A 26210-nucleotide genomic window follows, 5' to 3' on the forward strand; every position below is an offset into this window, starting at 1 on the left:
GTGTGAGGGAGTGAGGTGAGTGTCTGAGGGACAGGAAAGAAAAAGCAGGGAAGATGGGGAGAGGGGCCAGAGAGGAGAAGAGGATGAGAGAGACACCCACACGGGCGGATTTAAGGTCTCCGTGCTGTTTGTCCACCCTCACGGTCCGGTGCTGTTACCAAGGTCAGCCAAGAGGAGCTGACACCGAATACTGGACCAGGGCTGGCCGTTCCAGGTGCTCCCCACGGCCCCCCACCCCGCCTCTAAGCCGCCCCTCTCCCCAGCCTCCCACCTCCACCCAAATCCATTCTTCCCACCCTTCTGGAAGGGTGATCTGCGGTGCAAACGCCGGCCAGGTCTCCTCTCTGCCTCCTCTCTCGTCTCCTCCCCCATCCCTGCCCTTCGGCTTCGTGCAAGCATCCATGAGAAGCATCAACGGCATCCTGGAGACAGAGGTGGTGTGATCTCTGACGGCCCTTAGCCTGCAGTCTGGGCTCCGGGGGGCACCCTGACCTTCCACGTCTTTCTCTGAAGGGACCCGGAGTCCTGCTTAATGGTTGGACAGAGTCAGGCCCTTGTCCTGTCTGCAGAAAGTCGGAGATGAAACACGGTTTGCTTTTGTTTCTTCCTGGCCGTCCTACAGACCGTTAAGCAGATGCGTGTTCTGCCTCATTCACAGCTGAAAAGCTCAGGCTTCATCACATTCACAACTAAAAGGACAGCGTGATTCCCGCTGCCAGGGGCGCTACCAGGAACGTTTAGAGCAACCGAGGTGTCCTCTACATGTTGGTTGCGAGTTTCCTCACGGTTTTCTTAACCGCTCACTACGCTAACGTCGATGCTGCTGGAAGCGCCTCCCAGGAGAGCGGTCGCTTCCGCCTCGACTGGGCCTCCTCAGCGCCCGCCCGCCTCACATCACAGCGCACTTCTGCTCCGCCGTCTGCTTGATTTCCGAGAAGGTGGCCTGGGCTTTCTCTTTGATGGCGTCCAAGTCCATGTTCTGAAGGTTCTGTAGCTGCCCAAGGATAGAATCCTTGTCTTCTTCCTCTTCTTGATCTTCATCTACCATTTTCCGGAGGTCTTCGGGCAAATCCACATCGTCTCCAGCCATCTGGATCTGGTTCTCATCCATCTCACTCTGTGCAGAAAAACAAACAAGGAGATAGAGGAAAAACCCTTCTAAAACCAACCAACCAACCAACCCTGGCCACAGCAGGGAGCTCGAGGTCTGCTGAGAAGGGATGCCGGGAACGATACACTTGGCCGTCTCACAGCAGAACCTGGGTCTGGTACCAGCTGCAGAGGCCGGACGTCCCAGCTGAGATGCCCCATCTCTCTGCACGTGGCTCTCAGAAGCTTCTAGCACTGTGGTTCTCAAAGTGTGAGGAGCTTCTTTGGAGGTCCAGGGGTTAAGAATTGGCCTGCCAGTGCAGGGCACTCTGGTCTGGGAAGAGCCCATGCGTGTGTCATGACTACCAACCCCTTTCTGTAGAGCCCACAAGACATGGTGCCGCAGTGAAGCCTTCACGCTACAAGGGAGAGGAGCCCTACTCGCCACAACTAGAGAAAACCCACACACAGATGGGGAGGCCCAGCACAGCCAAAATTAGCTAATTAATTAAAAACATGAAAGCGTGGTCCCTGTACCAGGCAGTATTAGCATCATTTGGGAATGTGTTAGACGCACAAATTCTCAAATTACCCCAGACCTACTGGATCAGAAACTCCAGGCTGGGGTCCAGCAATCTGCATTTTCAGACTCCCTGTCTGTCCTGCTGATACCCAAAAAGCTTGACCAACTCTGCCTTAGGGCTGCTCTGCACGCTTTGTTTTCCATCAGCCCCAGACTATGACTCAGTGGCCCAAGCTGAGCCCACTCTGGGGTGGGGGGCTGTTGGGCTCATAGGGCCAGAGCAGGCTCTCTCCATCCAGCCATCACTCTTTAGGGGCAACTCCCGGTTAACCATCACCCCTTCCCTCCCTTCTACCAGATACAGAAGCGGCTCAAATTCAGCTTTACATCCTTGATGCCTAGAAACAAGTCTGGCGCACACCACCTGTTTATTGAGTGAATCGTTCACACCAGGACTCCAACGCAGCACCCCCGGGCTAGCCTTGTTCACTGCTACTGCCTTACAATTTTCTCCCGTGGTCCTAGGCGTGGCTGTTCTGAGCCGCTTAGTTCCTGCTGCATGGTCTCTGAATTTGTCTTTACTCTTAGGCTGCAGAGCCCTCTGTTCTATAACAAAGAATAATCTACAGGACACATTTTTCTGCGAAAGGCAAGGGTCCTTTCTTTTCTTAGATGGCTGCTCTCAGATATAATTTTCTGAGATCAGGTTGTAACATGGGGCAAACTGGGCTTTGGGGGACACAGAAGATCAAAAGGGGCTTCCTCGGTGGCTCAGACGATAAAGAATCCACCTGCCAATGCAGGAGACCCAGGTTTGATCGCCGGGTCGGGAAGATGCCCTGGAGAAGGAAATGGCAACCCTCTCCAGTATTCTTGTCTGGAGAATTCCATGGACAGAGGAGCCTGGTGGGCTACAGTCCATGGGTCACAAAGAGATGGACACGACTGAGCGACTAACAGAGACCCATACATGGTCATGGAGCTTGGAGACTCACCTTCCAACACGGAACTTCTGGGTTACCTGCCCCGCCCTCCCCAGAGCTCCCGCTCCATGCTTACTTCTGTGCTTTCTCCCCGCTCCTCGGAATGCAGACTTCTGATGCCAAGGGGAAGGAGGCTTTTGGGGGGCACATCCCTCGCCCTGACTCTCCCTGGAAGCCTGGGAGGACGGCTCTCAGTGTCAGCTTCCCAGGTAACAGAAGCTTCCCGTGCACTTGGCCAGGCCTTGGCCCCTCAAAGCGCTTAACAGATCAATTAGTTCCTCGTCAAACTGGTGTGGGGATTAATTAGTTAGTTAATCCCCAGGGGCTCCCGGCCAAGCCTCCGTTTCTATTTATTTTGTATTCACCTGCCCTCGAGGGTGCCTCCCTTGTGGACGGTCCTCTGGGCATTTTTTGCAGGAAGAAGGGGAAAAGCAGGGGGCAGCCTGAATTCTCAGCTTACCTAAATGCCATGCCGGGCCCCTGCCCACTTGAAATAAAACATATACAATCTGTAAAGGCATTCCTGGGAATTTCAGCATCTACACCCCTCCAGGTGGTAAGAAGTTCTCTGTGCTTGTCACCAGGTTGGAACCTGGACAGGCTGGGGGAATAGGCGGCTGGCGGGGCCAGGGGGCCAGCTCACTGGTGCCCTGAGCTGCCAGATGCCCTCAGGAGGGCGCTCCCCAACCCCTGTTCTCCAGGCTGCTCAGAGTGCAGCTTCTGCAGCTGCGGACCGACTCGGGTTTATTTTCACCTCCTTCCCCTGGCCCTTGTGGCTCAGCTGGTAAAGAATCAGCCTGCAATGAGGGAGGCCTGGGTTCCATCCCTGGGTTGGGACGATCCCCTGGAGAAGGGAAAGGCTACCCACTCCAGTCTTATGGGCTGGAGAATTCCATGGGCTGTATAGTCCATGGGGTCGGAAAGAGTCGGACGTGACTGAGTGACTTTCACTTTCACTTTGCCTGACCCAGGGAAGGAAGAGCCAAGAGGGTCCACTGTGCCCCCCGACTCACAGAGGGGATCTGGGTCACCACCACATCTACCCTAGCAGTTCTCAAAGTGGGCTCCCGAGGCCGGCCGAAGCGGCATCCCCCGGAACCTTGTTAGACACGAGGGTTCTTGGCCCTCTCCCTGACCTGCTGATTCAGAAGCCGTGGGGCCTGGCTGAGCCATCTGTGGTTTAGCGAGCCCTCCTGGTGATTCTGCTGCTTGTCAAAGTTTAAGAAGCCCCACCCTACCTCTCTTGAAGACAGGGGGCTGTAACTCACTCATCTCTAAGTCTCGGAACCCAGCGAGTATCTGGCATGTTGTCACAGACAAGACTCCAGGAGCCTGTTGTCAGGGACGACGACTGAACGTGCAGGCCCTCTTGACTGTAAACAAGCTGTTTCATAGCTCCTGACGTGTTTACGTTCCCACTCCCATAGGGGCTGCCTAGAGGTCAAGGGTTGGCTTGAAGATCAGACACCTGAGCGTGAAGGTTACCTCCACCACATACAGGCTGTGTGACCTTGGGCACCTAATATCCCTTCTCTGAACTTATTTCCTTATTTATAAATTGGGTTTATGTTATTTGCCTCCTTGCTAGCTCAGATGGTAAAGAATCTGCCTGCAGTGCAGGAGACCAGTATTCGATCCCTGGGTCAGGAAAATGCCCTGGAAAAGGGAATGGCAACCCAGCTCCACTGTTCTTGCCTGGAGAATCCCATGGACAGGGGAGCTGGGCGGGCTACAATCCATTGGGTCGAAAAGAGCCACTCACGACTGGGTGATGAACCGACATAACTTTCGTAATTCTATAGAAGATAAATTAAATGATGACTGAATAATTTGGAATGTATTAAGCAGTTAAAGATGGCTATTCCTAAATGTAATGACCCTCAGAGGTAAAGCCGGGGGTGGGGGAGCTGAATTGCCCTGAAAGGCCTTGGCCTTCCACATGGTGCTCATCCCATCAGAAGGAGGCCTCACTCTCCCGCCCCTCACCTCTGGCCTGGGAGTGCCCCTACCTACCTTCATTCCAGAGCCTCGGCTTTCCTAGCAAACTGGGCCTGTTCATTTCCCTTTCAGCACTAGACACAATTCTGGGAGAAAATGACCCAGAGCACCCAGCTCCCCTTACCTCTTGTCAGGCCCAACCCAATGCACATGGGGACCAGAGGGTGAAGACTGACCGAGGTGCCCGGCTTGTGACCTGCACTTCTGTCTGCCCCCCAACCCCTGTTCCCACCCGTCCACGGGAGCCTCGTGTATATGGTTCCCAGCCTGGGGCTTCCCAGATACTGGTAAAGAGCCCGCCTACTGATGCGAGAGACGTAAGAGACACGGTTCATCCCTGAGTCGGGAAGATCCCCCCCGGAGGAGGAGTGGCACCCGCCCAGGCCACACACAAGCTCAGTGGGAAAGAATCCAACTGCCAGTGCAGTGAGAGACACAGGAGACCTGGGTTCAATCCCTGGGTCGGGAAGTTTCCCTGGAGAAAGAAACGGCAACCACTCCAGTACTCTTGCCTGGAGAATCCCACGGAGAGAGGAGCCTGGTGGGCTACAGTCCATGGGGTCTCAAAGAGTCAGATACGACTTAGCAACTAAACCACCACCACCACCGATATTCTTGCTTGGAAAATTCCATGAACAGAGGAGCCTGGAGGGTTACACTGGGGCTACAGTCCATGGAGTCACAAAGAGTCGGACCCGACTGAGAGACTGAGCGTGCACTCACCCACATGGGACTCATACACGACCCTGGGATTGCCTCCCCTTGCACGACAAAGTGCCCTGCTGAGAGGGACTCCTCTGCAATCCAAGCAATGGGTGTCTTGTCCTGACTTTGCTGCTCCAGGTTGGGAACGCCAGGAATATTTTGACAGAATGCATGCATCAAGGAAAGGCGTCCATGCTTCACCACACGCCGTGAGCCCAAGTGCAGGTACAGCTGACATGAACCAGCCCCAGCACAGGCTCGGAAGTCTGATGCTGAGAACCCCTGACAGGTGAACGAACGAGTGAATGAATGAATGAGAAGGGCGCCAAGTGAGCTGGCATATACAGAGGAACGCACAGGCTGCCTTCATTCTTCAGGGTCCTGTTTCAGAAGTCTTCTCATTTCTAGAAATCTCATCAATATGGGATATTGTTTAATGCAGTTAAGAACTAATTATTTTTAGGCTGGCTGACCAGAATCAGTCGTAATCTCTTGCCTTTTAACCAGGTTTATAATCCTAATTGCCAGGGCTGAATGCCCCATTATTTAAATAGCACTGCCTCCTGCCCTTGTTACTCCTCTGACTGGTTCTGACCTTTCGCTGAAGGGTAAGCATGATCCTGGATTCAGACTTCCTTCTTCCTCATCTTGGTGAACTGGTCCTCATCTGGTATCAAAATGGAAATATGGTGATCAACTATTTCACATGGTTATATCGCCAAAAAGTTGAGTGTTCCCACTTAGAGTCCAGCCAGTCAAGCTTGATATGCAGACACGCACCAGAATGATATAGATGTGAGTGTGAGCAAACTCCAGGAGATGTGAAGGACAGGGGAGCCTGGTGTGCTGCAGTCCACGGGGTCTCGAAGGGTCGGACATGACTGAGCAATGCAACAACATCAACAAGAAGATCTGACTTTGGACTTACGCCAGTGGCTCAGTGGTAAAGAATCTACCTGCCAAGCAAGAGGCACAGCTTTGATCCCTGGGTCGAGAGGATCCCTTGGAGGAGGAAATGGCAACACACTCCAGTATTCTTGTCTGGGAAAATCCCACGGACAGAGGAGCCAGGTGGGCTATAGCTCATGGGGTCGCAAAAGAGCTGGACACGGCTGAGCACGCACATAGGCACAGTCTGGGGCAGGGATCCAGGCAACAGAATTTTTAAAAAGCTTTCCTGGGACTTCCCTGGCAGTCCAGTGGTTAAGAGCTCACTTTCCAATGCACGGAGTGCCAGTTTGACCCCTGGTTGGGGAATTAAGATTCTCCATGCCTCACCACCAAAACAGAAAACAGAAACAATATTGTAACAAATTCAATAAAGACTTTAAAAGATGGTCCACCTCAAAAAAAAGTGTGTGTGTTTTTAAAACTTTTTAAAAATTAGAAGCTTCCTGGGTGATTCTAATGCGTGAGAGGTGTTGAGACCCTGTCAGGGCTTGCTAGCGTCAGCTTCTGCTACACCGCACGGTCTTTCCCCCTTTAGCTCCTGAAGGAGCGAGGCAGAGGCTGTGACTCTGAAAAGAGCCGCCAGTTTCCGACGCTGATTGAGCGAGTGCGCACAGGGGCTTCGCGAGGTGCGAGACTTCCCCCACTGTGTGCGTCTCACGCTGCTCTCCTGTGTGCAGACTTTCCAGGGGGACTCGAGACGTTCCTAGAGGTCACTTGTCCAAGCCTCTCCTCTACAGATGTGGAAACCGAGGTCCTGGGAGGTGAAGAGGCTTGCTCGATGTCCTTCTGCTTGTTAGGGAAGGAGAGCCCAGCCCTGCTGCTGGGTCTGGTAGGAAAACCCGGCTGGTGAGTCAGATCGCCTTGGGGTCTTGCCATTTACCAGCTGTGTGACCTCGGGAATCCCGGCACCCCGTCTGAGCTGCTGTTCTTATCCAAGCAGGGGAAATGAGGCCTCCCTCCCTTCCAGGGTGGCCGTGAGGGGTAAGTGAGAAGGTGGCACATGCAAAGCCGATGGCCGTTTCCCCCCTTCCCAGGGCCCCGAGGACCTTCCCAGGGCAGGAGCAGAAGCAGCAAACAGAACCGGGCCGGCAGGGGAGGAGCGGGAGGGACGGCCCCTAGCGGGCCCCGGAGGGCCTCCGAGCTGCCGCCGCCGGAAAGAGCTGCTCAAGGCGGGCGTTTTAGTGCCTGGGACCCTGCAGGGCAGCCCCAAGAGCGCCTGGTCTGAAGAAGGCAGGCAGAGAGAGGGTCGCAGAATCGTCTCTGCCTTTAAGAGGCAGCTTGCGCTGTCAGTGTAGAATGTTGAAAGAAGCCTTCCTGCTAGATTTTCTTCTGTCTTCATCTTTGCTCAGAGCGAGCGATGCCCTTAATACCGCAGACAAACACCAGGTGTAAGGAAAGCGCCGGCTCCGCGGGGGGCCCGACGTTATTTTTCAATGACTAACCGAGATTGACAATTCTGTTAATAGGATTAGCGCTCATTGTGGAGCTGTTTTCTCTTATTAATTTGGCTTGACTTACATATACATTTTGAATTGGCTAGGAGAGGGGGGGCACCTTTGTTTTTAGGGGAAAAAAAACCTCATGGCTTTATTTATGACTTCCTCTGCTTGAGAAAATATGACATCCTAATTATGAGCTAAAGTAATCTTTGTATTTTATAAGGAATCATAATGTCGAATCCAGACTTGTTCTTTTCGTGAAAACTGATTGTAATTTAACTCTTGTGGCAGATGGATCCCTTCTGCTGATTTTGATACTTCGTTCTTTGGGTGTGCTTTTGTTTTTCTTTTTTCCCCGACTAACACTGATCATTCAGCAAGACTGTTGTGTGTGGGGGTGTTTATGTGTGTGTCTGTGTATATCTGTGTGATCGGTGCGTGTGTCTGTGTGCATGTGTATGTGGTATGTGCATATGTATGTGTGTCTCTGTGTGTGCAGTACGCGTGTATGTATGTATGGATGTGTGTGTCTCTGTGTGTAGTGTGTGCACGTGTGCATGTGTGTGCACGTGTGTCTCTGTGTGTAGTATGTGCATATGTACGTCTGTGTGTGCAGTAGGTGCATATGTGTGTGTGTGTATGTCTCTGTGTAGTATGCGCATGTGTATGTGTGTGTGTGCATGTGTGTGTGTGTGTGCAGCCTCTCCATGTCAGACACCATGCAAGGCCCCGATGACAAAGACGGAAACCTCAGCCGCTTTGTTAAGAAGCACACAGTCCAGCAGGTGAGAGGATTCAGAGTAGAAAAATGGCAGGCGAGACATGCACTCAGGCACTATGGAAGCACAGGGGACCTGGAGAGTGGGGAGATCATGGAAGGTTCTGGAAGAAGCAGCAGTAGAGCAACGTCTTCCAGGAAGGAAAGGGGTCACAGGGAGCAGGGTGTAGGGGACGTGAGGTGGGAGGAGGAGCTAGTCCAGGTGAGGGGCCCCAAGAGGTGAGGCTGGGCAGCTGGGAGCCAACTCAAGGTGTGCAGGCCAGGAGGCTGGACTCTACCCTAAAAAGTCATCGGAAGCCTTTTTTTTTTTTTTTAAAAGGGGAAGAACAGAATCTGTTTGCATCTTGGAAACCTCACTCTGCAATTTTGAGGGGAGCAAGACACAATCAAAAAAACTACTTAAGAGGTATTGTAAATGGCAACCCACTCCAGTATTCTTGCCTAGAGAATCCCATGGACAGAGGAGCCTGGTGGGCTACAGTCCATAGGCTCGAAAAGAGTTAGACACGACTGAAGAGACTTAATGCACACACAAGAGGTAGTGTAGTCAAGTTGCTGAGAAGTGCTGAGCCCTGCACTTGGGGAGGAGTTGAGAACGATTAGGAGGTGGAATGCAGAGAAGGCAATGGCACCCCACTCCAGTGTTCTTGCCTGGAAAATCCCACGGACGGAGGAGCCTGGTGGGCTGCAGTCCATGGGGTCACACAGAGTCAGACACGAGTGAAGCGACTTAGCAGCAGCAGCAGCAGCGGGTGGAACGGCTGTCGCCTGCTGATCGCTCTGTGCGGGGCTGGAGGAGGAAGGACCTGGAGGGTGAGCCTGGGGGCGGTGTGGGTTGGGGGCCGTGGCGGAGGTGGATCCTGCAGGAGCAGGGAAAGACATTTCTGGGTCTGAGCTGGAGGTGCCCGAGGAGAGGTGGACGCGATGGTGACCTTTAGGAGAAGGTGTAGGAAGGAGGTAGAGGCTGGAGGGTCAGCAGCACACATCTAGGTGGCAGCTGAAGGCCACAGGAGATGCTGCCATTAGGGGAGAGCGTGACAGCGTGAGGGACAAAGAGAAGACGGTGGGGGGAGCACCCGGGGATATTCAGAAACCTGGGGGCAGACCGGGGAGGTAACCCTGGGAAGAGAGGAGAGACAGGTTACAGAGCAGAATGAGGAGGGTGGTGCTGAGAGGCTGAGAGAGAGAGGGCTTCAGGGAGGAAGCGCTGAGTGAGACGGGGTGAGGAAGGCTCTGCCCTGGGAAGGACCGCTCCAGGAAGAGGGCCCGGACGGAACAGCAGGACCGTCTACTGCAGCGAGACCGACCTCAGAGCATCCTCAGGAGGAAGGCTCTGCCCCGGGAAGGACCGCTCCAGGAAGGGGGCCCTGATGGAACAGCGGGACTGTCTACTGCAGCGAGACCGACCTCAGAGCATCCTCAGGAGGAAGGCTTCGGCAGAGCAGCGGGAACCGCTCATTTAGGAAGATGCCTAGAAAGCCACGTTCACTCAAAGTGCTGTTTGCTTTAGTTGGAGAGACTTGACCTCCTTTACAATGGAGAGGCCAGTGGGGAGAAAGCACTGAAGACCCAGGACAGGACACTGGGTGGAACAGGACTCAAGTCTAACATGAGGTCGTGGGTTACTTCAGGCCGATGAAGTCCCCTAACGACCTGGCATTTGAAAAGCAGAGGAAACCGACGTATGTGTGGACGTGAACGTCCTGTGATGACCTGGCGTAGGGGGATGAGATGGGGGTGGTGGGGAGGCTTTCAAGGGTGGGGACACGGCAAATATACTCTTCTACATACATGTCCAGTTATTGCGATTTGATGACCGCACTCATTTGACTCCTGCGATGACTGCAATAGACAGGGGTCATCAGAAGATGAGGGTCTGACCAACGAGGCTATACTGACGATGAGCAGAAAACCCGGAAGGGAGGCGTGTGTGGTTTGGCGGGCGTGAGGGCTCCACTGCTCCTCTCAGAGACCGAATTTTCCTTCCCCCGGTCAGCAGTCGACTAGAACTCTTTTTTGCAGCAAACACTGGCCAAATGATTTCTTTCAAAAATACAGTTCTAATTCCAGAATGTGACGGAGTTATCCTCATCAGACCCGACAGCTCCTGGGAGGACATTTCCCTCGAATCTGCTCTTGTTGGGCCTGGGCGAGGGTTCGGGCCCAGGACCGCCTCGTGCTGGTTATGTAACCGCTGGGAGTGACCCCGGGGAACCGTGAATGAGGCCCCCAGGGGTCCCCCCCTCGTTAGCGGGGAGGACCCAGTGAGCATGTCCAACCCCCTGTGGGCTGTTAATACTGTTAGTCCGGCTGTTTACCCAACATGGATTTTATGAGACGGCCCGGGACTGAGGGTTCTGCAAACTCCAAGGGGAGGGAAGGTTGTGCTCAGGAGCCGGGTAAGGCCCTGGTGAGCCGCGCTCTCTGGCCAGCACTGTTTAGACATGTTAGGCTTCTGTGTTCTGGTCTCAAGTTCTCATTAGTGCAGTAATCAGGATGGCAAGCCCCATGAAGGGCTGCGGGCAACGACTCGAGAACCTGTTGTTCTGTCCCTGCGCTGGCCCAGGCCTCCCTTAGCCGGTCTGGGCTGCTGCGAGGGCCCATTCCCGACACGCCGGCCCCTCATCCCTTCCCCTCCGGTTCACCATACACAGCACCATGGCCATCTCCTTTCCCCACTTCAGTGACACCCACGGGCACTGCCTGGCTTTCCAGGGCTCCTTATGGGGCATCTAGGAGAGGAAAACCCACCACCTATATTCCCCTTGTGGTTCTCAGAAGGTTCTTTCTAAAGGGTCCACCATGCAGATTCTTCTGAATAATCAAAGCAAGCCCTATGAGCTAACTGATGGATGGTTCCATACGAGCCTGTAGCCCCCCTCAAGAGGCTGACTTGATGCAAAGACTTTCAAGGCCTGGGAAATGACTCTCCCCCATGGCCATCGTTTCCTCAAAGTTGTCTCCTCTCGCAGCTGAAAATTCCAATTCCTTCAACACTTCCTCAATGACAGCCAGCTGTTTCAAGATTTCTCGGCCAGCACCCCGGTGGCTGCGGAGACAGCGGCTCAGCTCCCTACCATGCCCACCCACGGGCCTCGAAGATGTGGCCCCTTCCTGCCCCCCACCCAGCAATCCAGCAGGGCCCAGCGTCCTTCCCATGCCTGCTAGCACATCAGCCACTGCAGCGCAACATGCGCTGTGCGATCCTTAATATCAACAGAGTGCACTGCAAAAAACAAGCCCCCCTCTGGAAGTCGCTCCTGGCCACCCGCACTGACCCTCCTAGAGTGCGCAGTCCCCAGGGAAGAACTGAGACCCACCGAGGGGCGGTTCTGCTGGGGCGGCCTGGGGACATTGCCCCGCGGCTGCGGCTGGGGACACCGGGAAGACGGAAGGACCCGGGGTCCTGCCCCCGCGCCGGCGTCAAGAGCCTGTGACGGCCTCTCAAGGAGGAGGGGGCGCGGCGGGCTGCCCTCCAAGCCCAAGGCCTGCGCGGAGGCAGGGGTGTCACTCATGGCTGGGGAGATCTGGACTGGACGGAATATGACCCGGCCGATCCTTGATGGCGTTCTTCCTATTAGTTACTGTTTTCAAAATGTATTTATTTTGTTTGTTTATTTTGGGCTGTGTTAGGTCTTCGATGCTTCGCAAGGACGTTCTCTAGCTACGGCAACAGGAGCTACCCTTTGCTGCTGTGGGCGGGCTTCTCCTTGCTGTGCCTTCTCTTGTTGAGTCCACAGCATGTGGGATCTTCCCCGCCCAGGGATCGAACCTGGGTCCTGTGCACCGGCAGGCAGATTCTTATCCACTGCCCACCAGGTGAGCCCTAATCACCATTTTTATGAACAGCGCACCTGAGGTTAGATAGAGTTTCCAGGTGAGTCCTAATCACCATTTTTATGAACAGTGCACCTGAGGTTAGATAGAGTTTCCAGGTGCTGACCAAAAAAGCAGGCCGTTGTGTTATTGCGGCAAATTCTTGAAGCATCAGATGTAGAATCCATTTTGACACCATCCAGCCATGGGCTTCCCTAGTAGCTCAGAAGGAAAGCATCTGCCTGCAATGCAGGAGACCTGGGTTCGATCCCTGGGCCAGGAAGATCCCTTGGAGAAGGAAATGGCAATGCACGCCAGTGTTCTTGCCTGGAGAATCACGGACAGAGGAGCCTGGCAGACTATAGTTGGACAAGGCTGAGCGACTAACACACACACAAAGCCACGACACATGGGCGCCCTCAGGGAGACCCCCACCAGAGAGTGAACTCCACGGCGCAGGATGACGTGGGGAGCGCTTTCAGGAGCCGCTATCACTGTTTACTCGGGTTGTACCGGAGTTTTGTCTGTGCTCACGGTCTCCCGTCAAGCCATCAGCTGACAGAGCAGCGGGGAAAGCGACGGGCCCAGGTCTTTGGAGGACAGATTCTGAGATGCTTCGCTGAAATAGGAGCAGGGCACGCTGTCCCAGAAGGGGCAGGGCAGTTTTAAACCACGTGGAATTCCAGACAGCTCTAAAACTTTCAGAACGCCTCAAACGTGAAGAGTGGAAAGAGCAGAGACCTTGAGACCAGGTGGAGCTGTGTTCAAATCCCTTTGTGGGTAGGATGCTCTTTTTCAGGTCTGAGAGGCCCGAGATCCAATCCTGGTTCTGTCACTCCACAGCTGTGGGGTTTTGCAAAGTCCCTGAGCACCCCCACCCCACTCCCACCTTGGCTGCAGTCTTCTCATGTCTGAAGTGAGGCCATGGCTTGGACTCTTAGACAAACTCGAAGGTCTCTTTCGGGGTCTATGAAAAAATCAGGAGGGGGTCTCATATGTGTTGTGCATTTGAACCAGCTATAGAAGAATGGGTTCATGGGCATTCGTAACCCAGGCAGCCAAGTTACTGGCTCCGCTGTTCATAGTGTATCGACTGCCTGTGGTCCTGCCTCCTCTCGGTGGCTTCGGGGAGCAGGAGTTAGATGTGGTGCTACTGTTAACAAACCTGTTTGCCAGTGGAGAAGACATAAGCTTCGTGGGTTCAATCCCTGGGTCAGGAAGATCCTCTGGAGGAGGGCATGGCAACCCACTCCTGTATTCTTGCCTGGAGAATGGACAGAGGAGCCTGGTGGGCTACAGGGCGGCAAAGAGCTGGACGTGACTGAAGCGACTTGGCAGGCAGGCAGCCTATGCTGAGTAAAGTCACTGCCACTGCAGGGAGGATACGGATCTATGTATTACGTGGCTCTAGTTCTCCCCTCCTTCCATAGTTTCTGTTGGAAAGGCTCTTGTGCCAAAGAAACAAACCAAGCTTAGAGATCTAGGAATTATTTTATTCTCTGAAGCGCATCAAACATTTTGCAAAGGAGGTTGTCCACCCCTGAGGATTTGGGTGAGCAAGACCACCAGCTCACCATTAAAAAAACAATCAAAGGGCAGATATTTTCAGTTTAAGTGAAAGAAAGTGAAGTTGCTCAGTCGTGACTCTTTGCAACCCCACGGACTGTAGCCTGCCAGGCTCCCCCATCCATGGGATTTTCCAGGCAAGAACACGGGAGTGGGTTGCCATTTCCTTCTCCAGGGTCTCTTCCTGACCCAGGGGTCGAAATTGGCTCTCCCGCACTGCAGGCAGGTTCTTTACTGCCTGAGCCCCCGGGAAGCCCTACTGTTTTCGGTTTAGAGACCTCTAGTTCTTAAGTTGTTGACTCACCTCAGTGACTCACCGTTGTTATTATCAAGAAATAAGGCTTTTGTGTGTAGAGATAGTAACAGCCGTAAGAGCGATCACCCACGGAGCTCTTTCCACTAGTCAGGCACTTGATTTGTCTTATGATTTCAGACGAAGAAAGTACGTGTCAGGAAGTACGTGTCGCTGCCCTCGTGTTATAGACGAGGAAAAGGAGGCTGAGATGTATTAAGAAGCCATCTGAGATTGCTGATGTCAGAGCCAGGACTCAAACCCAGTTCTCCTTACATCCTCACCGAACCACAGAACAGTTGTCAAAAATATATCCTCAACAACAACAAATATGTATGTATATATCCTTAAAATACCCCATCTTTCTGGAAGACACACAACCAGCTGATGGAGTGTCTGTGTGTGTCTGTGTGCGCGTCCCTTAGCGGGACGGTAGTCACTCTCTTTCCATCTGTTTCCTCTAAGAACACACCTTCTAAGACTGTGGTGAGGACTGAATGGATTTATCTATGCAAAGAACTTGAGAGCAGTGCCTGGCACTTAGAAGAGCTCAGTAAATGTCGGCTGCAATGACCGTTATTCTCATTGCGCATACACAGATATTCTATAGTCCTTGAATATATTTACATAAACAGGTATTACTCCATTTTGTTGGGAGGAAATGGAAGTTCATAGAAGTTAAGTGCCTGGAATCTAGTTTTTATGAACTAATTCAATGCTCTTTTCACTATATCAAATACCTCGATTATGATTAAGTGAAAGTCACTCAGTCGTGTCCGACTCTTTGCGACCCCATGGACTATACAGTCCATGGAACTATCCAGGCCAGAATACTGGAGTGGGCAGCCTTTCCCTTCTTCAGGGGATCTTCCCAACCCAGGAAGATCTGCTTTACTAGCTCAGCCACCAGGGAAGCCCCAATTATGATTAAGACATAAAATATGTATGTATTTATATATATATTTATATATGTATATATACACACACACAGCCTTCTGAGTGTGACCCTTGCTGATAATCCAACACTCTGCGTTTCTTATTATGTAAAAAATGACTGCATGTTTATTGTGTTAAGAGTCTCACCTTTGGGAGTCTGTACTTTTCTCTGAGGTGAACTCTGAGGCACGCCCTCTCAGCCTTTTTTTGTGTAAACGCAGCATCTCTTTCCATCCTGAAAGTGAAAGAAAGGATCAGAGGACATGAGACCACTGGCTACTCCAGCCCTGCTCAGAGGAGCCAGACACAGGGCCACACCCTCTGAGTTCCCACTGATCACGACTGAGTACAGACCCGAATTCCCAGACACGTCGGTTCTGCGAGCCTTCTGATGCGGCTCGGGAGAGGCGGGGGGACCACCCCTGGTGCAGAGCTGACCTCACCGTGTTCCTCTCACCCCACCTGGGAGCTCAGACGTCAGAGTCACTGTGAGTGCTTCCCAACGGGCAGCTTCCCAGCCTGTCCGCATCATGGAGAGAAGCTACGTTTTCAAAATCATTTCGTTTCTTATTTTATTATATTGTTTAGGGGCTGACACATTTAGTGCTTCTGAAATGCTAGGTGTATAAACTGATAACAGAGGATGTTGAGAATTACTTTGGGGATGTAAGTTTTATTTATTTCTAGAATTTAAAACATTGAAATATAGTTGCTGTACAATACTATATGTCACAGATATACAATATAGCAATTTATTACTTTTATTTTATTTAAAAAAGTTTTTTTGAGCTGTGTCACTCAGCATAGGAAATCTTAGTTCCCCAACCAGGGATCGGACCTGGGCCCCTTGCACAGGAAGTTCAGAGTCCTAAGTGTTGGACTGCCAGGGAATTCTTCCTCCCTCTTTTTTCCCCACAATTTTTAAAGGTTATCTTCCATTTATAATGATCATAATTAACATATTGGCTGTGTTCCCTATTTTGTACAATATATCCTTATAGCTTATTTTATACATAATAATTTGTACTTGGCACATAAGTTTTAAATTCTACAGAACACTTATTTTTATGGAACAAAAATGTTTGGAGCAAACCCTTGGCATCTCCTTCCATTTCCTTTCCTGACATCCTTTTAGAAACCCTTACATGGACTTTCCACATATCTATTTAAGGCCAGGTTCGGTCTCCACCCATGCTGCCTTGATTCTGCAAGATTCTGAAAGTGAGAGATCTAATTTTGTGTTTTAAAGGATGTTCTTCTCCAGATCTCTGCAGAGCTGTGTTTTTGCAAAACAGTTACGCTCAGTGACTGAGACTTGGAGATTCAGTCATTATTCAATTCATTTAATTCCATCAATAAATGGGGATCAGAATTCTAAGCTACAATAATGTGGAATTAAAAAAAAAAAAAGCACTTGAAATCCTTAACAGCTGAACAGGGACATGTAAAATATAAATGACAGGGAATCCAACTGCGAAAAGTTCTCTCTGTGACCCTGCCAAAGAGACGTGCTCTGGAAATGGCGCCTTAGTCCAGGGAGAAGCATCCGCTCCTCCCTTTCTGCTGTCAGCGTCTATAAACCAGGTCGTGCAGACTTCTTCCAGTGTCTCTCAGAACCACCCCTTCCATTCTAACCATAGCAGCCTTATGAACATCCATCAGTCCATACCGTATCTCATGCAGTGATTCTTATCTTCATAGCATATCTTATGCAGTGATTTTTAAAATAGGTTTCTAGTCCCGAATTATCAAAAAGAGCTGGAAGTAGTGGTGTACTGGCTAATGTATCACAACCAGCTTTCTGGGGAGAGAAGCTCTGAGGCACCCACCAGGTTCCGTGGTGTCAATACTTCCACTGAGGCGGACTTCAAACTAGTACTATCAACTTGATGTCACTGATACTGGGGAGACACTGGGGAGAGATACATGCGATTAACTTTGATGGGTCACTGCCGGATGCCGTGGGTCAGCTAGGCACATCACTGGCTGGAAGATCCATTTTTCTCACCGCGGTTTAAATCTGGCTCCTCTCAGACGCGGCCGTCTCCTTTACTGCATACCATGGAAACAGCAAACGTGCTCTGTCCACGTTTCTCTACCACTTGGGCCACTTGATTAGAGGCCGCATTGGCCATTTAAATGGTCTCCCTGCTTCCATCATGGCCCTGCCATTGAGAAGTGACATTTTTAACAAACGGCCTGAGCGATTCTTATGCAAGCTAAACAGAGCTGCAGCAGCCAGGACGGGGGGCCGTTTGGAGGCAGACAGGATTTGGGGATATAATATAAAGCTATTTCCCTTCACTGTCAACCTGTTAAGCCCCAATTTAGGTACAGCTGTCCCTTCCCTGGGTGAAGGGGTCACTCACACAGGGTCGGGTGTGGATTTTCAGAACGCTCTGTGGATGGCCTAATTGGACTTGTGATTTGCTGTTGGAAGTGGGCTCCCTTGTTCTTGATGATCCAGAGAGAAGTAAACACCTTTGAGGATGTCGGTGAAGCTCCCTTGAACCATGTCTTCTCCTAGCTGCCCAAGGAAGCACGTTGCTAGAGGCTGCTTTTTCATACGGGCTTCCCTGGTGGCTCAGTGGTAAAGAATCCACCTGCCATTGCAGAAGACGTGGGTTTGATCCCTGGGTTGAGAAGATCCCCTGGAGAAGGGAATGGCAACCCACCCCTGTATTCTTGCCTGGAGAATCCAATGGACAGAGGAGCCTGGTGGGCTGCAGTCCATGGGGTCGCAAAGAGTCAGATGGGACTGAGCGACTCAACGACAACAACAGGAACCTTTATATATGTGGCCCTGCCCTCTAGCTGTACAGGACTGGACCAAGCTGGGTAAGTGGAATTTCTTCTCTGAGAATTTGGGTTTGGGACGGAGCAAGTCAGAGACTTGCAGTGTGGCTGGATTTGTTAACAGTGAGCTCAGAGAATGTCGGCTGCCCATCCTCACGGGTGGTTTGGGTAACAGAGGAGCAGAGGGCTGACTGCCCTGAAAGGACAAAGCAGACACATGGAGGAGGACGGGCGGCCAGGGATCAAATGAAGGCCCGTGACTCCCAGTGACGCTCTGGTCCTGGTTCGGCCCACGAGGCCTGGGGGCATGTCTGCAATGGGTCTGGTGAAGCATCTTTGCAAGAAGCATGTTATTTGTTCAGTCATTTCCGACTCTTTGTGATCCTGTGGTCTGTCCATGGGATTTTCCAGGCAAGAGCACTGGAGTGGGTTGCCATTCCCTTCTCAAGGGGATCTTCCCGACCCAGGGATCCAACCTGAGGATCCAACCTGAGTCTCCTGCATTGCAGGTGGATTCTTTGCCACTGAACTACATGCTATGATATGCTAAGTCACTCAGTTGTGTCTGACTCTTTGTGACCCCGTGGACTGCAGCCCACCAGGTTCCTCTGTCCATGGGATTCTCCAGGCAAGCATGCTAGAATGGGTAGCCATGCCCTCCTCCCTGAACTACATAATTTGCCTTAAAATAAATATCCTGTTTTCAGGTGGCTCCGTTGATTTCTATTTCTTAACTCCAAGTTCTGGAATCATTACACAGAAGCCTGGCTGAAGGAAGGGTTGGCTCTGAAGGTGTCACATTAAACTGCTCATCACTGGGGCCTGGCTTTGGACACTCTTTGAACTCATTTCCCTCTGCAAAAGGTCAGGCCTGGAGGAGGCATAAGAGAACCCTGGACTCAGTCTTCTTATTTAGGGAAAGAGCTTGAAGAGCTCAGAGACCTGGGGGCATGGGCAGAAGCCGATCTCCCCCAACATCAATATTTTACTATAAAAAGATTCAAGTGTACAGAAAAGTTGAAGCAATTTTACAGTTGACACGCATATATTCACCATTTATATTCTACTACTGGCATCTTCCTATACGTTTTAGAAAATGTCACTTACCTAGCCCTCTCTCTCCATTTTTCTCTCCATTCATTTATCCATCATATTTTCTGATGCATTTCAAAGTTGTTGACATCAGTACTCTCTTCCCCCAAACACTTCAATGTGCATACCATAACTCCAATTACATATCTGTTTATTTGTTGTTGTTGCTCAGTAGCTAAGTCATGTCCAACTGCAACCCCATGGGCTGTGGCATGCCAGGCTGTCCTTCACCATCTCCCGGAGTTTGCTCAAATTCATGTCCCTTGAGTTGATGATGCCATCCAACCATCTCATCCTCTGTCATCCCCTTCCGCTTCTGCCCTCAATCTCTCCCAGCATCAGGATCTTTTCCAGTGAGTCGGCTCTTCACATCAGGTGGCCAAAGTATTGGGGCTCCTTTTCTTTTGAATTAAAATGTTGCATGCTATTAAATGCACAGACCTTAAATGGACTGTGATGGTTAACTTCGTGTGTCAGCTCAACTGGGACACAGGGTGTCCTGGTTAAACATCATTTCTGAGTGTGTTTGGGAGGCTGTTTCTAGATGAGATGAGCATTGGAGTCTGTGGATGGTGGACGGAGTGAAACAGAAGGCCCTCCTCGATGTGCGTGTGTGGGGCAGGGGGTGCTTGTGGAATCCACGGAGGCTTTGAATCAACAAAAAGGCCCCCTGCCTGCCTGCTGAGCTGAGACAGTGATCTCCTCTTGCTCCGAGAACCCTCCAGTTCTGAGAACCACACCACCTACTTCCCTGGGTTGGAGATGGCAGATGGTGGGACTTCCCAGCTTCCACAGCCACGTGAACATTGGCTCCTTGTGATAAATCTCACATATATCTGTGTGTACATACATACATTTTTTTTCTCTTCTCTTGCTTCTGTTTTTACTGTGTAAACCAAACCTTGATTGAGGTGTAAAAAACATTACTATCAGCTGAGAAAATGCCCTCATCCCGCTCTCGATCGATGCCTGCTCCCAGTCCTAGAGGCCATCACTGTCTTTTTCCCACCATAGGTTGGGTTTGCCTGTTCTAGAACTTCATACACATGTAACCACACGCTATGCATTCTTCTGTGTAATTCTTCTTTCACTCAGCATAAAAAAACTGGGGATTTATCCAGCTTGTTTTGCTTACCAGGGGTTTGTTCCTTTTCATTACTGAGTGTATTCTACTGTATGAATAGATCTCATTTGTTTTCATTACTGAGTGTATTCTACTGTATGAGTAGATCTCATTCGTTTATTTATTCTGTTGATGAACACTTGGATTATTTCCTAGTTTGCGCTCTCGTGAATGAAGCTACTAGGAACTTCTTTGTACAAGTCTTTTTGTATTTCTCTAGTTGCAGTGCATGTTTTTAACTTTGATAATGTCTAATTCCTCATTTCAAAATTTTATGGTCACTGATTTCAGGGTTATGTTTAAGAAATTTCTGCCTGCTTCCAAGGTGCAAAAATATTTTTTTTTTTCCTAGATGCTTCATAATTTTAGTTTTTATGCTTAAGCCTGTGATGCACATCAAGGTTCCAGTTACAAGTGATGCCATAGCCATTGCTGTATCATAACCAAGGGGACATTTTCATATAATGGAGAGAAATGGAGGGATCAACAGGTTGTTTTATTTAGAACTTTCCAAATATTCTATTTAGGTATAGACCGCTTTCAGTACTAATGTTACCAATATGGCAGCGGGGGCGGGCCGGTGTGCGTGTGGAATCTGAGCATGGAAATAAAGTAAAAACGAACGTGCCGTGGAGAGCATTGCTGAGTAGTGTTTGATTTACTATTAGTAACGTCAATCCCACAACTTTCCTAAAGTGATGAGGACAAGTTAAGGAGGCTTTTATTTGCTAATACTCATTCTAATTATTATATATATTATGACATGTGTAGCTGTCTCTAGACGTAACTTGTGTGAACCATTTTTGATGCCTAATTTTTTCATTGTAATAGTTGCTCCAAATTATACATTTCAAAGTTTTTTTCTATTGAAGTACAGCTGATTTACAATGCGTTAGTTTTGGGTGTACAGCACAGTGGTTCTGCCTTATATATACGTGTGTGTGTGTGTGTGTGTGTGTGCTCAGTTGTGTCTGACCCTTTTGCGACCCCATGAACTATAGCCCACCAGGCTCCTCTGTCCATGGAATTTTCCAGGCAAGAATACTGGACTGGGTTGCCACCTCCTCTTCTAGGGGATCTTTCCAAGCCAGGGATCGAACCCATCTCTTGAGTTTCCTCCACTGGCAGATGGGTTCTTTACCACTGTGCCATCTGGGGAGCCCTTTATATATATTCTTTTTCAGAGTCTTTCCCCTTATAGGTTATTACAAAATACGGAGCACAGTTCCCTGATGTCTGCCTCTTTGTTTTGTATTCTAGGCGATAAGCTCTTGGAAACTCACAGTGGACTGGACGTCCTGCCTCCTGCCGTGCAAGCAGGTCAGCCTCGCTGTCCTGCTACCGTTGCTTTAATTGGGTGATCAAACAAACGTATCACACACACACACACACAGAGCTGAGTAGTGGGTGAAAACTGACTGATGATACCATTTGACTATTTTGGTTTCTGATCTGTCCAGATATAAAATTAAGTAAAACTATGACATTAATCAAACAGATGTCATGTCTGTGACCAGATTTATTACTGGGACACATTAAGTGATATTTTAATATCAGATGTGTAGTCTATATTTCTGACCCTTTTCTTTTTATTGGTCCCCTTGAGCTGGGAACATCTGATGCTAGTTTTCTGCTTCCGCTTTTTTTTTTAACACACCATAGGCAAAACTGGCCAGTATTCAAGGAATGCTGCCTTTTTTTGCGTATTATTTTAGCACCCACATTATTTTTGCAGTTGCATTAAAAAAAAACAAAAACAGACCTTAAATTTACTGCAAAGCCAAGTACAGTACATTCGAGGTAGTTTTATAAGCCACAGTTGCTTTCAGGAAAAAATACAATAGACAAGGTTCCCACTAAATGGAAGATTTCAGCTTCCTTAGGTTCCTCCAGGTCATCAACCCTTTCTCCTTTAATCATTTTAGCAATAAGACCTAGGCAATTATCATGTAATTATTAGCAAAACAGCCACAGTGGCAAAAAAAACAAAAACAAAAAAAACCTTTTGTAACATACGGTTAACTTTTAACTTCAAGACTGATGCTTCAATACTCAGTTGATTTGATTATTAAAACTCTTAAATTCTACTTAAAACTTTAAAAAATTAAATATAGATTACACTTAAAGATCAGTCTTCAGTAGTTAAAAATTGGTAATATTCACATTCCGTAATACCCAACTGAAATGTTACTAATGTTTTACTTTTATCACAGTTTATATATAGCCAGAAGAACGTCCTTATCTTTTGGAGTTATATAGGCAAAGTGTGCAGGGGTAAACTATCAGGACGTCTGTAATTTACTTTAAAAGTGGTTCTCGGTACCTATTTTATCTATCAATCAATCATCTGTCCTTCAACCAATCATCTGTAAGCAAACGTGATGAAACGCCAACTGCCCATTTCAGGCCACAGGTCACGTGGCCATTCTTTATACTGCTCGACTTGTCTGCAACTTTTAAAGTTTTCATAATAGGCAGTCCGCATATCTATTCAGTCTTTTGAGAAGCCAAGTCTTACGACATAATTGTCATGTTGTATTTTCCAGGCTTTTTTTTTTCCCCCACACATTTAAGTTCAAGAACATTGTACTCTATGCTCTTTTAGGCCCCCTTCCAGGCGCAAAGTCTGAATTCCTGGTTTGAAAGCTTTCTGCACTCACCTAAGGGTGAATTTCCAGATGACTGTAAAAATATTCAGGTGCCCAATTTTGCATTTGAACAACTGAGGTCAATTAAAATGTGCCCGGATCAGAAAGTTTCAGCTGCTTTTAAGGATGACATGTAGATTTGTTTATAGCGTTTTTCATTTTCATTCACACAAGACAGAGTAGCTGCTGATGCTAGGAACTGGTTCAGTTTTTAGCAGGACAGACTTCCCTGAGGTTAGAGGAGACGGCCTAGGAAAGGCCTCTGAAGGGCGGGAGGGGGAGGGGGCGCCGGACAGCGGGGCTCAGGGAGCTGCCTTCTGCTCTAACAGGGAGCCCGAGCTGCGTGCACTCACTTTTCCTCGATGATCTGCTTCTGGTACTCCTCATACTCCTCTCGACTCATCCCTTGAGCGGCTGCGGGGTCAGACGCTCCTCCTTCTTCTTTTTTTTCTTCAGACCCGCCACCGAGTCCTAAATTCTTCACCTGGTTACTTATCATAGTTTTCATAAGGAAAGCCATTGTGTCTGCCCCCAGAGAAAGAAAACCAAACACTCCGAGAAAACTCAACAGAAATAAATCACAAAATCCCCAAGTATTTTCAGTGATAGCAACACGTTGAAAAGCAGAGGACTCTGCGCAGCCTCATCTATTCAAGGGCATAATGATATCGAGGAGTGGTTTGCGGGCTCTAAGCTGGATTAAAGAGGTCAACTCCTTAGCACAGAGAGGCAGATGGCTCTGATTACCGAGGCATGCAATCAGATGCAACCAACTACTTTCTGAATTAGTACACTAAGCTAATTTCAGAGGGGGAAAAAAGAATCCTTCACATTATCCATCCCTCTCCCATTTCTAAGGTTTAAATTATAAGTGCAGTAGGGCTTCATCAAGGGTTGTTTCAATTAAATGAATTGGAGGTGACTGATTATATGACTGTGGTGCGGTTCCAAATTCTAGCCCATGAGGACAACATCCTGTTGAGAACTGAGTCCCATGAGATGCAAAACCTAAAATGCTTTATTTAGCAAAAATAATCCTTTGATCCATCATTTTATCCCACTGGACTCTCAGGACTATGTAAGGATTTGTGTTTTGGTTTGCTTGAATCCTATGCTGTTTCAGCGGTTACTGGGTCCTGGACACAAATACCCAACCAGGGCAAGTGTGAAGGGCAAGCCAGAGGGTCTTTCACTTGCACCTGGAAGATCAGCCTAGCTTGTTCCTGCACTGAAAGGTTACACTTCTGCATGGAAACAATGTGCTGGACACTTGCAAAGCTCTGACCCAGAAGGTAAGAACATGGGTAAGTCAGGTCATCGGTGGGGACTGGGTATTTTCCTCTTCCCTAGTAGCTCACATAGTGGAGAATCAGCCTGCATCGCAGGACACCCAGGTTCCTTCTCTGGGTCAAGATCCCCTGGAGAAGGGAATGGCTACCCACTCCAGTATTCTTGCCTGAATTTCATGGACAGAGGAAGCTGGTGGGCTGCACTCCATGCGGTTGCAGAGTCGGATACCACTGAGTGACTAACACTTTCACACTTTTTTCCTCTTAAACGCAGTCACTTCCTGGGTGCTGTGTTTAAACTCACTAGTGTATCTGGAGAAAACTTTCAACAGTGTTTGGTTAATAGCAGATTCTCATCGGCTGTGGTTTCCTCCAGGTCAAGGGAGGAATTTGAGCATGGCTAAGACTTTAATCTACCTTACTATCTTTCTAATTAAAGCACTCCAAGAGCCGCTGGGGAGGAGGGGAGAGATACAGCCTATTTGTAAGCTATGCTCATTGTTTTATCCACAGGCATGAGCCGTTTCAGGAAATAGATGACTCTCCCTCAGACTGTGCACAACCATATATACTGGATCTTTGCCTAAAATGCTTGTTTTATGTATTTTAAGATGTTCTTCATTTTACTAACCTAAAATGTTGCTAAAATGGTCTGTTTTAAAAATTAACATTTAGGGTGAAGTAAGAAACTTTTCTTGGTGTTCGATTGAGAATGTGCTTTCATACTTAATTCCACTTCCACTTTTAAGGTGTGTTGCTTGGGACGTAATACATTCAAGCCATGACTCCTAAATTATTATTTATAATAAACTGCTTTTCATCTCCATTGAGGAGACTTACTAGTAAAGTATTACAGAACTTTATGCAAAGGAAAAGCCATAATCTGTTTCTGTTGTTTCTCCTTATTTCTGAAAAAGGACAATCTCTAAAAGCAAAACAATAAGGATAAAAATCTATAAGTTATTCTGTTAAATTATTCGCTTTATTATAAGACAATTACAATTGCATTTTACTAGGAATTAGGAGATCTGAACAGTGAGGGTCTCGGTTCTGAACTCCAAAGCCAGTCTGTGAAGCTGCTCCTCCCTGAGCAGTGCTTTGTGTGTGTGTGAAGAGCGGGGGATGGTGCTGGGCATCACAGAAACTCCGGGGTGATGACTACACCAGGGTGACAAGCGAACACTCCCTGGGACTGCTTATGAAATCAGACCTTTCACTGCCTTCCCATAAGGTAATTCCATTGAAAAGAGCACCGTGTCTTTAAAACTTTTTATTCAGTTTATTCCAATGGCCTTTCTACTTGGCCACCCGGTGGAATCTTCCAGAAAGGGAAAATAAACACCCCAGGTGAAAAGGGAAAACTAGCTGTTAACCTTCCAAAGCCTCCTCATCGTTCTGAATAAAACCCTACATCTTTACGATGGCACGGCCCCAGTGCCCAACAGTGTCTAGCTCCCACCACCTCGCCCCAGGCAGGCTCACTGCCTAGGTTTTGGTTTCCTCTGATTTCTTTCAAAGCTACGTAATTTCTTTTTTTTAATTAATTTTTTAAAATTGAAGGATAACTGCTTTACAAATTGTGTTGGTTTCTGCCAAACATCAACATGAACTCAAACCCATCTAGTTTCTTTTACGCTGAAAGTGAAAGTCGCTCAGTCGTGTCTGACTCTTTGCGACCCCATGGACTCCCTCCCCATGGGATTCAGGTCAGAATACTGGAGTGGGTAACCTTTCCCTTCTCCAGGGGATATTCCCAACCCAGGGATCAAACCCAGGTCTCCCACATTGCAGGTGGATGCTGTACCAGCTGAGCCGCCAGGGAAGCCCTTTTCTCTAAGGGCCATTACCTCAGTTTCCATTTTCTGAAACCACTTATAAAGACCACCTTTTACAAGCTGCCAACCCTGAGAGAGTATTATGAGGAAAACGAAGGCCATCTTTAGGAAGTGGCAAAGCCAAGATTTTAAACCCAGATTTGTCTGACACTAAAGCTCTATTCTTTCTTTTTTCATAGTTCAGAATTGGAATTACTTGGTTAAATGTTACTTACCAAAAAGAAGAAGAGATTTTTTAAAAAGACTCCCATTAGTAATGACTAAAAGTTCTAGCCACACTTTTACCAGTATTTGGTTACTGAAGATAAAAATATCAAATGTACTGTTTTAATATTTTGCATTTTTCATTAC

General features: G+C 48.9%; 1 protein-coding gene across 1 annotated transcript; it reads right to left on the reverse strand.

Annotated features, from left to right (window-relative positions):
* Positions 1-289: 289 nt before the first annotated feature.
* Positions 290-23385, reverse strand: CPLX4 (complexin 4). The gene is made up of 3 exons (XM_027525985.1): positions 23089-23385; positions 15224-15311; positions 290-1117 (listed from the first exon to the last, which is right to left on the reverse strand). Exons 1-3 carry the CDS (start codon positions 23253-23255, stop codon positions 890-892), a joined length of 483 nt encoding a protein of 160 aa, XP_027381786.1. The 5' UTR covers positions 23256-23385; the 3' UTR covers positions 290-889.
* Positions 23386-26210: the final 2825 nt, after the last annotated feature.

This window comes from Bos indicus x Bos taurus, chromosome 24 (genome assembly GCF_003369695.1).
Source record: "Bos indicus x Bos taurus breed Angus x Brahman F1 hybrid chromosome 24, Bos_hybrid_MaternalHap_v2.0, whole genome shotgun sequence".
NCBI lineage: Eukaryota > Metazoa > Chordata > Mammalia > Artiodactyla > Bovidae > Bos > Bos indicus x Bos taurus.